At 48.8% G+C, this 17,160-nt stretch overlaps 1 protein-coding gene across 2 annotated transcripts in view; it reads right to left on the bottom strand.

Moving 5' to 3' along the window:
- Positions 1–14,287, bottom strand: part of SCLY (selenocysteine lyase) — a 31,436-nt gene extending 17,149 nt beyond the window's left edge. The window contains exons 1-4 of one of the 2 annotated variants that reach the window (XM_043462140.1): positions 14,130–14,287; positions 11,260–11,375; positions 6,516–6,616; positions 1,071–1,251 (exon numbers count right to left, since the gene is read on the bottom strand). In XM_043462140.1, coding sequence (XP_043318075.1) covers positions 1,071–1,251; positions 6,516–6,616; positions 11,260–11,375; positions 14,130–14,194 — 463 coding nt within the window. In that variant the 5' untranslated portion in view covers positions 14,195–14,287. The remainder of the gene's footprint in view (positions 1–1,070; positions 1,252–6,515; positions 6,617–11,259; positions 11,376–14,129) is intronic. The other variant, XM_043462141.1, reaches the window with a different exon arrangement.
- Between the last annotated feature and the right edge of the window lie 2,873 nt (positions 14,288–17,160).

The following is a 17,160-nucleotide window of genomic DNA, read 5'->3' as shown; positions in this document are numbered from 1 at the left end:
CAGGTGTTATGAGGCACTGGACTACAGGAGAGTAAGCAAGTTGGCAACCAGGAGGTGGTGTGTGTGTGTGTGTGATCACACATAAGAGTCTATGCATCATTTGGTGATAAATGACCAGTTCCACACACTGATAATCATGGGGTGTGTGTGTGTGATCACACACAAGAGTCTATGCATCATCCGGTGATAAATGACCAGTTCCACACACCGATAATCATGGGGGGTGTGTGTGTGTGTGTGTGATCATACACAAGAGTCTATGTATCATTCAGTGATAAATGATCTGTTCCACACACTGATTATCATGGTGTGTGTGTGTGTCTGTGTGTGAGATCATACACAAGAATCTATGCATCATTTGGTGATCAATGACCAGTTCCACATACTGATTATCATGGGGTGTGTGTGTGTGTGTGTGTGTGAGAGAGATCATACACAAGAATCTATGCATCATTTGGTGATCAATGACCAGTTCCACACACTGATTATCATGGTATGTATGTGTGTATGATCATACACAAGAGTCTATGTATCATTTGGTGATCAATGACCAGTCCCACATACTGATTATCGTGGTGTATGTGTATGTCTGTGTGTGAGATCATACACAAGAGTCTATGCATCATTCGGTGATAAATGATTGGTTACACACACTGATTATGGTGGTGTCTCTGGGTGTGTGTGTGTGTCAGATCACACACAAGAGTCTATGCATCATTTGGTGATCAATGACCAGTTCCACACACTGATTATCATGGTGTGTGTGTGTGTCTGTGTGTGTGATCATACACAAGAGTATGCATCATTTGGTGATCAATGACCCTTTCCACACACTGATCATGGTGGTGTGTGTGTGTGTGTGTGTGTGTGTGTGTGTGTGAGATCACACACAAAAGTCTATGTGTCATTTGGTGATAAATGACCGGTTCCACACACTGATCATCACTTTGTCCCTCAGGGAAAATCTGGAAGCACAGGCCGTGTAAGCGTTGTACCGCAGCACAGCCCGGCGGGCGGGTGCGGGAGGGCAGGTGGTTCACGTGGCCCCCGGGGGGCCAGCGGTCACTCACCGGCCACGTGCTCCTCCCCCAGGTGCTCCAGCGGCAGGCGGATGGAGTCGTGCTCCACGGTGCAGGTGATGATGTGGGGCAGGGCCCCGTCCACTGGGCTGGGACGCCCGCCCGTGTCCCCGTTGGCGGCGTGGACTTTGTGGAAGTGCTTCACCATGGACTGGATTACTAAATTATTTGACTGCAGAGACAGAGCAGAAAGGTTACTTACAGTAACCACCCAAGGGGAGCCATCGAGTAACAATAGCTCTTATTTGTAGTTTCTTTTGTGACTAACGTGGAAAAAAATGGTCTCAAAGAAATTCAGCTCCTGAGCTGCACCTTCTGAAAGACCCAACTACAAAGATCTGGGGGTTTTCAACTTTCAGAAATGTCAGAATTCACTTCTGGTGGATTCTGATTTTTGTTACTGTTGTTAAGCAACATTATACATTTAAAATTTTCTAAATCTGTTAAAAAAGCATATTTTGCCCAGGCACCCCTCGCTGGTGGGAGTGTGAACTGACGTAACCCCTGTTAAGGGCCGCCTGGTGCATTCATCAAATAAGCCCTCTGACCCAGGAGGTCTACTTCCTGGACTTGATCCTACAGCTGCGCTTGCATAGAAGCAAAGCGATGGACGTGAAGTTGATCAAGTGTACAAAGATGAAGCAGCAAAATCTTAGAAGCTTCAATGTCTATCAATAAGGGGGCTTGGTAAATAATTACACATTGTTAGGTGGACACCAAGCAGATGTAACAGCATCGAGGGACCACTCCACAGGCTGACGCCAAAGATCTCAAAAGCACTTGTTAAATGAAAGAAGGTAGCATGCATTGGACGCAGCATCCTCCAGTCTGTATAAAAAGGGCAAGACACATACACATTCACACATACACCCCTCCCCGCCACATCCTTCCTTGAAGAGGTAAAAAAGGAAGGAGAGAAGATAAGAATTATCTACACCTTTAGCTGCATTTGGACTTCCCTGGTGGCTCAGACGGTAAAGTGTCTGTCTACAATGCGGGAGACCTGGGTTCGGTCCCTGGGTCGGGGAGATTCCCTGGAGAAGGAAACGGCAACCCACTCCAGTATTCTTGCCTAGAAGATCCCACGGATGGAGGAGCTTGGTGCAGGCTACTGTCCATGGGGTCGTAAAGAGTCAAGCACGACTGAGTGACCTCCCTTTCCCTTTAGCTGCATTTAAGGCAGAGACTGTCTCTGCAGGACTCGACAGAAACTAACAGTACTGGCCTCCTGTGGGGACAGGAAGTGGATAACTGAGGAGATGGGGTGGGAGATTTTTGTGTTAAATCTTTTTCTCTTATTATTATTAACAGTATTATTGTTCTCATTATTATTATATATGGGCTTCCCTGGTAGCTTAGCTGGTAAAGAATCTGCCTGCAAAAAAAAAAAAAAGAATCTGCCTGCAATGCAGGAGACCCTGGTTTGATTCCTGGCTTGGGAAGATCCGCTGGGGAAGGGATAGGCTACCCATTCCAGGATTCTTGGGCTTCCCTGGTAGCTCAGCTGGTAAAGAATCCACCTGCAATGCAGGAGACCTGGGTTGGATCCCTGGGTTGGGAAGATCCCCTGGAGACGGGAACAGCTACCCACTCCAGTATTCTGGCCTGTAGAATTCCATGGACGGTATAGTCCAAGGGGTCACAAAGAGTTGGACACAACTGAGCGACTTTCACTTCACTCTTGTTAAATTTAGCATACATACAGAAGAGCACAGAAACGTAAGTTTAATGAGAAAGTATGACAGTGAACATCTGAGTAACAGTAACCTGGATCAAGACAAAAAAACACAGCCCCCACTCAGGGACCCCCCCACTTGCTCTCAATCACCACCTCCCCCACCCCAGCTAACTGCCACCCTGATTTGTATAGTAATCATTTTCCTGCTTGTCTTTACATGTTTCCTTCCTGTGTAAGCATTCCTAACCAATTTTGCTTATTTTGCCTCTTTGGGACCTTCATATGAATGGAATTGAACTGAACTGATCTTTTTCTCAACTGAACATCCAACCTATTCAGGTATCCGAAGGCACCACCTGCGGGAAGGCGGGGGCTGTGCTTGCTCGGTGGCGAGGAGCCCTCACACTGTCACCCGGCGGGGACTGCAAAGGCTCTGAGCGTGTAAATAGGGGGCCCTGGGGGAGAACAAGGCAGCCGATGCAGGGACCCCAAGACTCGAGACGCATCAACCTGGGTGATGGGGAGGAGAGGGTCAGGATGGACAGCTTGGATGCGCTTCTCTGAGTGGCGGGTGGTTCTTTATAGAGCCCCACCCCCTTCTGAGAACACTGCTGCCCACACAGTGATTCCTGGTCCAGAAAGGGGGGCCCCTGGGGGCTGCACACCTCAGGTCAGAGCTGATCCGACCCACCGAGAACAGACGAAGGTGCCGGCCCTCCCACACTGGCTCCACCTGCAGGTACTGAGGGGTGCAGGACTCTGTGCTGCGCGCCCTGGAGGCGCTGGGAAGGCGGCAGCCTCTGTGGGAACCAGCTGGTCACAACTGAAAATGCACTACGTGCCCTCAGGCCAACAGGCTGCTTGGCACCTGGCCCCAGACGAGATCAAGACGGCTCCATGCGGGCCATCAGGAGTCTGGACCCGGTGTGTGGGGGTGGTCACTGCCCAGGGGCCTGTCAGCGCCCCGCGCCCCTAACCCGGCCCCTCCGGCCGGGGTCAGCTAGTCTCAGGCTGGCACCCTCCGAGCCGCGCCTGGGAGTCCTCCAGCTGCTGCAGGGCACCGGCTGGTACCCTCCACCTGGGACTGCCCCCAGAGACCTGAGCACGCGTCAGTGCTGTTTGGAGGGATGTGTGGGTGATCCCTGGTCTCCAGCTGTCAGGAAGGCTCCATGAGCGGTCCCACCTGCCCTTGGTGTCCAAACGCCCTGTTCTTCTCGGGCATGTCCCCGAGCGGAGCAGCTGGCTGACAGGGCACATGGCCTCAGCTTTGCCAGGCGGCGCTCGCCCACCTTCCAGCGTGGTTTCCAGCTTGCACCCCCATCTGCCCTGTGCTCGATACCTCCTGCCATTGGCCCTCTTGCTTCTTCCATCCTGACAGGTAGGCAGAGGCACCCATGTTGCTGTTTACCTTTGATCCTGACCAATTATGAGGCTGAGAACCTTTTCCCATGTAGAAACCACAGGGGCGTCTCCTCGGTGCAGGGTTTAACGTCTCTTGCCCGTTTTCTACTGGGTTGTCTGCAGGTGTATTCTGGATGCGAGTCTTTTGTCAGTTACTTGCTGCAAACATCTCCCAATGCCTGGCTGGTCTTCTGATTTCCTTCAGGGTTCACTGATGAGCTACAGTTTGTTTTGTGGTGATGGGAGAATTTATCAATCTTTTATAGTTAAAGGTTTCTGTATTTTATTTAGGAAATCTATCACTCTTCAGCGTCACAAGGGCCAGGGCTCGTCATGTGACAGGGGCCCATTCAGGTATGGACCTGTTTCTGGCCCAGTGTCTCTCATTGCCCTAAGACCGTCTGTCTTAATTCATAGAGCAATTCACTGCATTCTAAAGAAGTCTTGGCTATTCTTGGCATTTTATATTTCCATGTGGTGAGGCGCCATGAAAAAAGGAGTCAGAATTCTGACCGACGTTGCACTGAATCCATAGACTTAAAGAGCTGACACAGTTATATTGAGTCTTCCCCTCTGTGAACATGATATATGCTCCGTTATTCAGAACTTCTTTGAAGGCTCTCGGTAATAAATTCTATTCCTTTCCCAATGTGTATATGTATTGGGGTGGGGAGTGGTTTACAAAATCTTTTTTACTAGATTTATTTCCTAAGTATTTGATATTTTTTGGTACTCTGATAAATATGCGCTGTTGATGGTACATAAAAATACACTTGATTTTTTTTAATCTAATAACTTTGCTAAATTTACTTACTAATAATCTAGCTACAGATTCTTTTTTTTTAAATATGGACAGTAACATCACCTGTGAGGGACCTTCCTTTCCGGAAATGAGATGGTAAGACTGACTGAGTAGAGGCCTTGATGCCATCAAACCGTCATTGAGAATCTTCTATCAATTTAAAAAGGAATACCTTTCAAATGGGTCAAACCTCACACCCGTTTTTCTTTTTTAATCGGAGCACGGTTGATTTACAATGTTGTGTCAGTTTCAGGTGTGCAGCAGTGATTCTGTTACACACACATTCTTTCGCAGATTCTTTTCCATACAAGTTATTACTGGACACTGCCTATAGCTGCCTGTGCTGTGCCCAGGTCTTGGTTGTTTATGTTTTATATGTAGTGGTGTGTATATGTTAACCCCAAATTCCTAATTTCTCTCTCCTTGCCCCGCTTCCCCTTGGTAACCATGGCTTCTTTTCTGAGAGTCTACTTCTCTTTTATAAATCAGTTCACTTGTATCATTTTTTTAAAAAGATTCCCCGTACAAGAGATGTCATATAATACTTGTCTTTCTCTGAGTTACTTCCCTCAGCATGTATCATATATATGTACCATATCTTCTTTTTTAATTAATTAATTATTTATTTTTTATTTTTTGTTTTTTTCCCCCTTTATTTATTTATTTATTTTTTCAGTGGGTTTTGTCATACATTGATATGAATCAGCCATAGACATATCTTCTTTATTCACTCATCTGTTGATGGACATTTAGGTTGCTTCCATGTCTTGGCTATTGTAAATAGTGCTGCTATGAACACTAGGGTGCACGTATCTTTTTGAATTAGGGTTTTCATCTTTTCTGGGTATATGCCCAGGAGTGGGATTGCTGAATCATATGGGAACTCTATTTTTAATTTTTAAGGCACCTCCATAGGGCTTCCCTGGTAGCTCAGATGGTAAAGAATCCACCTGCAATGTGAGAGACCTGGGTTTAATCCCTGGGTTAGGAAGATCTTCTGGAGAAGGGAATGGTTACCCACTCCAGTATTCTTGCCTGAAGAATTCTATGGACAGAAGAGCCTGGCGGGCTACAGTCCATGGGGTCCCAAAGAGTTGGACATGACCGAGTGACTAAGCACACACATACTGTTCTCCATAGTGGCTGCATCAATTTACATTTCCACCAACCATGTAGGAGGGCTCCCTTTTCTCCATACCCTCCCCAGCATTTGTTGTTTATAGATGTTTTGATGATGGCCATTCTGACTGCAAACCTCTTAATAAGGTAAACTTAGGGATATAAAGGAATGATTCCAGGGCAAAATGAAGGAGACACTCTCTTTATTGAGACAGCAATGCAAAGCAAGTTAATTCATACGTTAGGTAACAAATATCCTATCAGCCCCCTGGAATTCACTTACAGGATAAATACTGCCTAATAATATCAGGCTAATTTGCAAAATACCAGGACAAAGCATTACTCTTTAAAAGACAATAATATCAAGAGGGCACCACCTCATACTTTTTAAAAAATAACTGACAGCTAAAAGAACACAAAACTTTGAACTGTTTACCTCGGTGCCCCCCGAAGTGAAGATCACGTCCTGAGGCTGCCCACCTATCATCTTGGCGAGGTTCTCCCGGGCTGTGTTGATAATCTCCTTAGCCTTCCTTCCTGGAGGAACCAAAGTGGAAATTCAGTAACTTGGCTGCACCAAATCCAATCAACACACATTTAAAGGAGCGACCAGACATGAGGGAGCAGGATGGCCTAGTGGGCAGTTCTAGGACAACACGTGTTCACTAACGTAAGTGACAGCCTAGATATCATGTGGTGAAGGGACAGCTAATCAGGGGAAACTACTGAGACTCAAGGAACTTGGGAGGAGCTAGAGACAGCCAGGGGAGGAGGCCGGAGCCCTAAAATTCTGAGAGTGGCTTTCTTCTTACCCGGCGCTACGCGAGAGGATCTGTGGCCATCTGCCCCGCTTCCCATTTGGGAAGATGGGAGAAGGAAAGGGTGGAGTAATAGAGCATGCTGCAAAACAACAAAAATAAGCAGAAATAGAACCCATGACTGCTCAACACAAAGTCCAGCAGCATATGTCACAGTGTAGGTCCCCTCAGTCACTAGAGAGGTCACTGCCCCAGGGACCCATTTGCTTCCAAACCTGGGCTCGGAGCCCAGCTACCCCTAGTTTCATGGGAGAGCAGGAAACAGGAACTGAGCTTCACGTGGTGGAGAAAGAAGGGCTCAGGGCAGGAATTCTGGAGATGTCCATGACCATTCATACTTCGACTACAGACCAGTAGCCTCCAGACCTTTTGACCATTCAGTCTTATTTATAAAAATACTTTTTTGAGCAGGTACCGCTATAATAAATATGTAAATAGAAAACACACATAAAGATAAAAATGTAAAAAGATGCAGTTAAAATACATATACGAAGTCATCCACACACTCCCTAAGACTACTGCGTTAAGTTTTCATTACAAGTTAGGAAAGTCTGCAGTGTTTAGGAGACCCAGTCAGTTCAATTAGGGATACTTGAAAGACTGTGATCAGCATCAGTCAACATGGGCAGGAGCACCACGGACACCGTGAGCCCTCGGGCATGCCTCTAGGCTCGTCCACCCATTCCCTCCCCATCCTGCCCCAGGATTCTGTTGAGAAGCCCCTCAGAGGAGCTGCTGGGCTGGTCCTTTGCCTATCCCCCCTCCCCTCCCCACAGCAATCCTGTGGCCCATGTGGTGTACAGCAGCCCGCAGCCTTTTTCGACCCACTGACAGACCTTCGTCTAAGCATTTCTTTTCTTTTCCCTTTTCAGAGCTGGGTTTCATAATTTACATACTGGTTTGCAAAAACTCCCCCTTCCACTTATCGACAAAGTCTTGGAGACCCTTCTATGTAAGGATTCGTGGGGCTACCTCTCTACCGTCATGTGCCTATTAGAACAGCTAAAATGAAAAGACTGGCCAGTCCAAGTGGTCAGGAGGTTGTGGAGGAAATGCAACTCTCATCACGCCAGTGGGAACACAAAATGGTACAAGCGTTTTGGAGAGAGGGCAGCGGTTTCTTAAGAAGTCTAACCTCCACTTCCCATCCGATCCCACCATTCCACTCCTAGGTGTTTATGGTATAAACATTGTTTACCCAAGAAAAAAGAGGCGATGACCATGACTCGTACATCGACATTCACAGCAGTGTCATTTACAACCGCCAAGAACCGGGAACGGCTCACACACCCATCAGCAGATGAGAACATGAGCACAGCATAATAGACCACCACCTGGCAGGGCAGACAGATCAGCTGCTGACAATCACACAGGTCAGTCTCAAGGTAACTATGCTGACCAAAAGAAGCCAGATGAAAAACTGGTAAGATTCCATGTTTATACAAACACAGAAAATGCCCACCGCTCACAGGGCAGGACGAGAGCCTCTTCCTGAGGGTTATTCCTAAACTTCTTCATGACAAATGCTTTTTATTAGCACTCAATTGTTTTCCACATTCTCCAGTTTTATGCGCCAGAAAGTTCAGTTTCTCTAGAGGAAGATTAGCTACAAGGCAAAGTCCAAAAGATTAACCAGAATACATGTACAAAATAAACCAACAATGAAGTTAATGAATGACTACGATCTAATTTTGAAAAGGCTTTTAGTTACCAAGTTTACTAAGCAAATGGACATGAAAACCCACAGAAGCCTGTAAATCTGTACACAAGTATTGCTAAGTCAGAGGCTTCCCTGGTGGCTCAGCAGTAAAGAACCTGTCTGCCAATGCAGGAGACCCAGGTTCCATCGCTTGGTCAGGAAGATCTGCAACAGGAAACAGCAACCCACTCCAGTACTCTTGCCTGAAAAATTTCATGGACTGAGGAGCCTGGCCGGCTACAGTCCATGGGGTTGCAAAGAGTCGGACATGACTTAGTGACTAAAACAACACTGCTAAGTCAATTCTAAAGGAAACCAACCCTGAATATTCACTGGAGGGACTGATGCTGAAGCTAAAGCTCCAATACTGTGGCCACCTGATGCAAAGAGCCGACTCAATGGAAAAAACCCTGATGCTGGGAAAGACTGAAGGCAAAAGGAGAAGGGGACAGCAGAGGATGAGCTGGTTAGATAGAATCACCGACTCAATGAACATGGGTTTGAACAAACTCCGGGAGACAGTGGCTTCCCTGATAGCTCAGCTGGTAAAGAATCGGCCTGCAATGCAGGAGATCCTGGTTCAATTCCTGGGTCGGGAAGATCCGCTGGAGAAGGGATAGGCTATACACTCCAGTATTCTTGGGCTTCCCTTGTGGCTCAGCTGGTGAAGAATCCACCTGCAATGCAGGAGACCTGGGTTCCATCCCTGGGTTGGGAAGATCCCCTGGAGAAGGGAATGGCAACCCAGTCCAGTATTCTCGCCTGGAGAATTCCACAGGCTGCATAGTGTGTAGTCCATCAGTCCATGGGGTCGCAAAGAGTTGGACATGACTCAGCAACTGAACAACAACAACAATTGTTAAGCCCTATCCCATGAACTGAGGAGCGTGGCAGGCTGTAGTCCATGTGGTCACAAAGAGTCGGAAACTCCTGAGCAACTTAGCACGCACACAGCATGCATCCCTGATAAAACTAAATAAGAAGGCACAGCTTCAGCTCACCATCTGCAAAATAAAACGTGACTCAGCCAAGTAACTACTGATCTAAAGCAAATTATTTTGCAGAACCTCTAACTTAAAGCTCTACATGGAATCAACAATAAATGAGAAACATGTTTCCAACAGACTGTGGAAAATTCTTAAAGAGATGAGAATTCCAGACCACCTGATCTGCCTCCTGAGAAATCTGTATGCAGGTCAAGAAGCAACAGCATGGAACAACAAACTGGTTCCAAATCAGGAAAGGAATACATTAATGCTGTAAATTGTCACCCTGCTTATTTAACGTATATGCAGAGTACATCATGAGAAATGCCAGACTGGATGAAGCACATGCTGGAATCAAGATTGCCGGGAAAAATATCAATAACCTCAGATATGTAGATGATACCACCCTTATGGCAGAAAGTGAAGAACTAAAGAACCTCTTGATGAAAGTGAAAGAGAGTAAAAATGTTGGCTTAAAACTCAACATTCAGAAAACTAAGATCATGGCATCCAGACCCATCACTTTATGGCAAATAGATGGGGAAACAATGGAAACAGTGTCAGATTTTATTTTTGGGGGGCTCCAAAATCACAGCAGATGGTGACTGCAGCTATGAAATTAACAGATGCTTGCTTCTTGGAAGAAAAGTAATGACCAACCTAGACAGCATTCTAAAAAGCAGAGACATTACTTTGCCAACAAAGGTCCACCATCTAATAAAAGCTATGGTTTTTCCAGTAGTCATGTATGGATGTGAGAGTTGAACTGTAAAGAAAGCTGAGTGCCAAAGAATTGATGCTTTTGAACTATGGCGTTGGAGAAGACTCTTGAGAGTCCCTCAGACTGCAAGGAGATCCAACCAGTCAATCCTGAATATTCATTGCGAGGACTGATGCTGGCTATCAATACTTTGGCCATCTATGCGAAGAATGGACTCATTGGAAAAGACCCTGATGCTGGGAAAGATTGAAGGCATGAGGAGAAGGGGATGACAGAGGATGAGATGGTTGGATGGCATCACCAACTCGATGGACATGAGTTTGAGTAAGCTCCAGGAGTTGGTTATGGACAGGGAAGCCTGGTGTGCTGCAGTCCATGGGGTTGCAAAGAGTCGGATGTGACTGAGCGACTGAACTAAACTGAAAGAACTTTAAAGTAATTTTTATTTTTAAAAAAGGAGGCCAGGATTCTATGTGATCCTGATTATGTAAAAGATCTAGTTTGCAAATTTTGTAAGGATCGACAGAGACAGATACGTGACAGGGTCTTAATAAGTACTGTTATTACAAACAACTTTTTTTTTTCAATTGCGCCTTGCAGTAAACAGGGTCTTAGTTCCCTGACCAGGGATCAAACCCACGCCCCCCTGCATTGGGAGCACAGAGTCTTAACCAGTGGACCACCAGGGAGGTTCCCTACAAGCAGCTCTTAATACATCTTTTTCATCTGGGAAAGGGGTACAGGAGAGCATGTTAAAGATGAAAGATTATGGTATCAACAAAGCTCAAATTTGGTCTTTTCAGAAAAAAAAAAAAAAAAAACTATCCAGAATTACAGCTAAAGACATGCGGTTAACAGAAAATCCACTCAAAACCGAGTCATGCCATATGGTGTAGAGTTCCTGCAAGAGTGCCTCTCCCCCTCATCTCAGATCTGGGCATGTCTTCTAGAATTACCTGCTGGGTAAGAGCTACTGGGATTTCCCCAGGCTTCCCGCATGGCCTCTGTCATGGCCTCAATCACTTCTGGCTCCAGGGGGGTGGTTGCATTATAGTCCATATACACTTTCCTGCTGGAGAGAAAACAAAGACGTGCCTCTTCAGGACAAGAAGATGAAATGTGGAAAAACAGCTGCACTCAGTCTATGTTGTCAGCAGGAGCAAACAATGTCAAGGTTGGGGGCTTTTCTGCAATTACACTGTGTGCTTAGGAATGCCCACATGTGCATCACTTTCGGAAAATGTATACATGATTTCTGATTATCTAGTGTTCTTGTCTGGAGAATCCCATGGACAGAGGAGCCTGGTGGGCTACAGTTCGTAGGGTCGCAGAGTCGGACATGACTGAAGTAGCTTATAGGAGGAGGAGTATTTGCTAGTTTCCTTTATCACTGCTGGGAGACTGTCCACTTAGACTTCCAGAGCTTCTTTCCATCCCATGCTGCTTCCTTCTAATGCAAGGGGGGAACCTTGCAGGCCCAGGGAGTCGCACATTCCTGAGGGCTTTTCCCCTGGTGTTTGAACTTCACCACTTCACCGGCAGTTTTCCTGTATTTCCCGGTGGTGTCTGTGATGGCCGTGAGGCTCGGGTGACCTAGGCTCCCACGGTTCCTCTCACGGCCCCTCTGTGTCCCCTGCACTGCAGTCTCAGGGACTTCTCTCTTTGCATTTTCTGTTTTCTTTGCCTGTAATGACGATGCCCTCCACCACTGCCTTACTTTTTAGGTCTTTGCTCCAACTTGACCTCATGAGGCTAGTTTCTAAATGAAACTGCAGCCATCCCTGCCCTCCTCCCCAGGGCTCTATGTCCCCCTGCTTCTCCGCAGCACCCCATCATCTAACACATGAGTCTTGCTCCTTGTTAATTCTCTGCCTTGAAAGAATGTAACCGAACAGCAGCTCCACGAGCTCCCATATTCCTCCCAGGTGTGTCGCCAACACTGAGGACAACGGCTGGCACACAGTAGGGGCTTGACATATAAGGTGACAAATGTCATAAGAAAGTGCGCAGCCCCTGAAAGATTCCTAGGTGAAATTTACCTCTGTGTGTGTGTGTGTGTGTGTGTGTGTGTGTGTATTTATCAGAATCAAAAACTTTCAAGCACAGGGAACTCTACTTAATACTCTGTAATGGCTTATATGGGAAAAGAACCTTAAAAAAAAGGAATGGACACATGTATACATATAACTGATTCACTTTGCTGTACAACTGAAACTAACACAGTACTGAAAATCAAGTCCAATAAAAATTTCTTAAAAATCTCAGAAACGTTCATGAATGTATATAGCAGACAATCCTGTCAGATACTATTCATTATTTTACCTGATTTTTAAGTCAACAATAGTGTTCAAGCCAATTCACACGTAAATTCAAACACAATTACCAATGGTGGCTGCTAAACACATTTTTAAAAATCCATGGAGTGTTTGAATGCAACATCTTGCCTCTAAGATGCCCAAGTACAGGGCTTTGGGGCTTGGGAAATATGACCAGCATTCCTTGACCACCCTAGGATTAGGAATCCCTGCTTCTGAGAATTAAATCTGCTTGTGTCCCTAACTCTGCTCTCACTTCCAGTAAGTGTTTTGAAGTTCCTCAAACTACTAGTGACCACAGCTCTTCAATCTTCTGCTTGGCTGAGTTAATTCATAGCTTGAATTTCAGACGAACGCATGGGAGATTACTCTGCCCCAGGATGTGCTGCTTCTTTAAAGTGTTATCAATATTGCATGGGAAAAGTAAAGTTTGTTAGATTCGTAACTGAAAAATGAAAAGGCATCGTGAATCTCTGCCTTCAGTCAGTACGTTTTCCTTCTTAGCTCCCTTTTCTCCGGCCCAGACAAATGAAACCGAAAGAAAGAGCAGTCAGATTTAGGCCTAGACCCAAATGTTAAAGATACAAACCCATTTCTCACATTCGGTAGAGAGGATTACCCACTCCCCCGCGAAAGTATTTAACAAATTCCTGGATTCAGGATGAAGACTCTCTCAAACACACCCAAAGCATTTCCCGCCGGCCCCCCCACCCCCAGGGCAAGAAGTTCCCAGCATCGGTGGACTGAGGTATCTCCCAGTCTTGCTCCCCACTCTGCCAGCTGCTCAAGCCTGGGAGCTTCTTTTTTAACACCCCCACCCCCCCGCTTCGAGCAGGCATCAGCAAGTCGGGCAGGTTTTGTCAGGTACTTTCGCTTCTCCGCCACGCCTGCGCCCGCTGAGGTCCACACCACCTCTGCCTCCCAGATGATTGCAAAAAATTCCTAACGGGTTTTCCTGATTGCTGCAAACCCTGACTCCCTACCAAGCAGCCAGGAGTCCTGTAAAATATACAACACCAACCTATAATGTAATTAAATTACATCACTTCCCTTATAATATAATTAAATTAAATCTGCTCAAACTTCCAGGAGCACCATCGCAGTGACAATACGCCCCAGGTCTTCCCCGGATCCTGCCGGTGGACAGTTGCCCCAGGCCCTCCCGGGACCGCGCGGGCTCGTTCCTAGAACCCGTGCTGCGGACTCCTGAGTGTCCCTGCGGTTTTCGGCCCGAGCGTCACCTCTCCGGAGCCCTTCCCAGGCCCCGCCGTTGCGCCGCTCGTCCTCCCGGCGGTCATCGTCGCATCCCGCACGGACCCTCCCGCACGGGAGTGACAGGCCAGCTGGCGCCCCGCTCCCCGGGAAAGCCCCGTTCCGCCGAGAGCGGCCGGCGGCCCACCGCCCCTCGGGGAATGACCACCCGCCGCCGCCGCCACCGCCACGCGGCGCCTGGAGGGCTTCTTGGAGGAGCGCGCCGACGGCTCTCCCCACCTTCCCCTCAAGGAGCGCACCTCTCGGGCGGGCTCTTCTCCGCTCGACCCCGCGCGTCCCTGCTCCGCGCCCCAGCCGCCTCCATCCTGACCCCACCGCGGCCCGCTTCCAGCCAGCCAGCCCCCTCAGGCGAGGCCCAAACCGGCAGAGCCTGTCACGGTTCGGAGCGCCGCCGGGAGGGGGCGGGGCCGCGGGCGCCGGGGCCGTGCGGATTGGCTGAGCCGCGCAGCTTCGGCCAATCCTCGCGCTGCAGCGGCGCTCCCGCGGGGAGGTGGGTACCCCGGTCGCGCGCGCTGAGGAGAAGGGCTGGGGGCGGGGCTTCAAGCGCGTCACGGGGGCGTGGTCACGTCGGCGGTGCGCGGGCGGGCGAGGCGCGCAAGGAGGGGCGCTCCGCGGGGAGACAGGGCCCCCTGACGCGCGCTCTGAAGAGACAGGCTGGGGGCGGGGCTTCAAGCGCGCCGTGGGGGCGTGGTCACGGCGGCGCCGCGCAAGGAGGAGGTGCCCGACCCGGGCCGGCGGGGCTCCAGTCGCCGGTCCGCCTACGTCCGCTCGGCTGGAGGTGGAGCCGCCGTCAGCCGAGGCCGGTAGGCCGTACCTTTCGCCTCCTCGGTGACCCGACCCTCTGCGCGGGTGACTTCGGGCTCGTCTCGCAAGGGTGGGTCTGAGGGACCAGGCGAGACCCGAGGGACACCGCCCGGGGCGCGGGGCAGGGCGTCTGGAGGGCCTAGGCAGCGGGGGCGCCGCCGGGCACGCGGGAGCGAGGGGAGGAGCAGCGCCGGTACCCGGACGGGAAGGCGCCCAGGCCGGCGGAGCACGACCTGTCGGATGGGAGTGTCTAGCGTTCGTGCATCCCGTCAACCGTAACGCGAGTCGGTTGCGAAAGCGGTGAGGGCGAGGATGCAGATTCCTGAATGCTAACGAGCCGCCCACCGTCTCTTGCCCTTTTGGCAAATTAACAGTTTCTGAGTTTGAGCACCGAGCGTGTGCCAGGCGGTATTCCAAGCGCCTTTCGTGTGTTCACTAGTTTCGTCTTGGCATCACCTTTATCCAGTGGGTACCTGGCAGCTCCACCTTACACGCGAGGACGTTCAGGTAGAGGAAAGGCCAGCATCTTGCCCACGTTCACACGCGGAGGAATGGAGCCAGAATTGAACGCAGGGGTGCTTTGCCAAGAAATTGAATTTTAGTTGGATTTCTGTAGATTTGTTCAATGTTATCTCCTGGCAGGGTCCAGAAGTTGTCTTTTGCAGCTCAGCAAGCCTCTTTCCTTTCTGGATTCTTTATTTCCTTTCATTCCTGCATGCAAACCGAGCTCATGTCTTGCCAAATGCAGTCTGGAGCAAAAGACACATGAAAATTTAAGAAGCAAATAGATATACAGAAGCTCACGGCCAGTGAAAAGAAGAGGAAACAGAATGAAGAGTGTCAAGAGCACAGGTAGTAGTTGAGAGGAAGTCTGAAGTGTCTACTGTATATAACAGGCAGGAGATACTCCTGATTTTGTGAAAGGAATTTCAGGAGAGCAGCAGGGGAGGGTGAGAGTGCAGCACTGAGGAAGCAAGGAGACAGGAAGAGGTGGAGGATGCAGCCAGCTCTTCAGAAGGCTGAGGAAGGAGGTAAGAAGGGGCACAGGATGAAGGGGCTGAAGGAAGGCAGCTAACAAGAAGGCTGAAGATGAAGAGGTAAAAAGTCCTGGAGGCAGCGAGCAGGTAGGAGGTTAAGAGCAGAGGTGGGTGGGGAAGTTGACAGGTCGGGAGCAGGTTTCATTCTCTGTATCTGTATGGAAGGCTGTCAGGATGGGAGCTGGAGGGGCCAGGGACTACCCACAAGGGGACTGATCCAGCCCTCCGTGGACCAGTTAGGCAGTAGTTAGAGGGTTTGTGTTTCCAGGTGGATACATCGACGGTAGTGGTGGAGTCAAGAGGTGAGAGTGCCCCACACTCAGGACCATGGCCTGGACTCCACTCTTCCTAAAAGCGGTAGCAGCCACATGATTCCGAGTGGGCTGGTCACACACGCAGCAGATGCCGGCAGAGGATAATTATGAAATCAGTGCCCAGTAAAGATCAAATATTTGAGGAAATGCCATCTCTGTGGCAGTGAAATAGTAAATGCAGCAAACAGAGCTCATACCTAAGGGGAAAAAGTCATAGAGCAGAGTAAGTCCTCAGAGAGGAAAGGTCTCCAAGGAGTCAGTTCAGTCACTCAGTTGTGTCCAACTCTTTGCGACCCCATGGACTGCAGCTCACTCAGGCTTCTGTGTCCATCACCAACTCCCAGAACTTTCTCAAACTCATGTCCATCGAGTCGGTGATGCCATCCAACCATCTCATCCTCTGTCGTCCCCTTTAAGGAGTCAAGGGAGCATCTTGTTTCTTTAAAAAGGCAGTCATAAGAAAAAGCAACAGTTAAAAAAACCAACTGGATGGAAACTATAATAATTGAGATTTAAAAACTCAATAGAGGGGACTTCCTCGGTGGTGCGGTGGTTAAGAATCCGCCTTGCAATGCAGGGGGATGTGAGTCTGATCGCTGGTGGGGAAACTAGGATGCCACGTGAACTGGAGCCACTGGGGCCGAGCTCTGCAGCTGCTGAGCCCGTGTGCCGCAGTGGGAGAGCCAGCGTGAGGCAACCCCAGCCTTGGACCGAGGTTAGGGCCTGCCACCGTCACACACAGAAATTAAAATTTTAAAAAAGAAAGCTTGAGAAACACTCAATAGAGTTGTCAGGGATAGGGAGTCAGGCGAGCATGAACAGGCAGAGCACAGAGAATGTTTAGGGCAGTACAACCACTGTACATGATAGTATAACAATAGATGCATGTTATCACACATTTGTGGAAACTCATATAATGTCAGACACCAAGAGTGGACCCCAGTGTCAGCTAGGGACTGTGAATGTCAGTGATGTTTCCGTGTAGGTTCAGCAGTTGTAACAAATGCCTTACATCTGTGTGATGTCAGTAGTAGAGGAGGTTAGACATGTAGGGGACAGGGTGATACGGGAACTCTGTTCTGCTCAATTTCTCTGGGAACCTTTAAAACTGCTCT

This window comes from Cervus canadensis, chromosome 2, assembly GCF_019320065.1.
Source record: "Cervus canadensis isolate Bull #8, Minnesota chromosome 2, ASM1932006v1, whole genome shotgun sequence".
NCBI classification, from domain to species: Eukaryota; Metazoa; Chordata; class Mammalia; order Artiodactyla; family Cervidae; genus Cervus; species Cervus canadensis.
The sequence above is the reverse complement of the archived record's forward strand: the minus strand, read 5'-3'. Positions and strand labels throughout refer to the sequence as shown.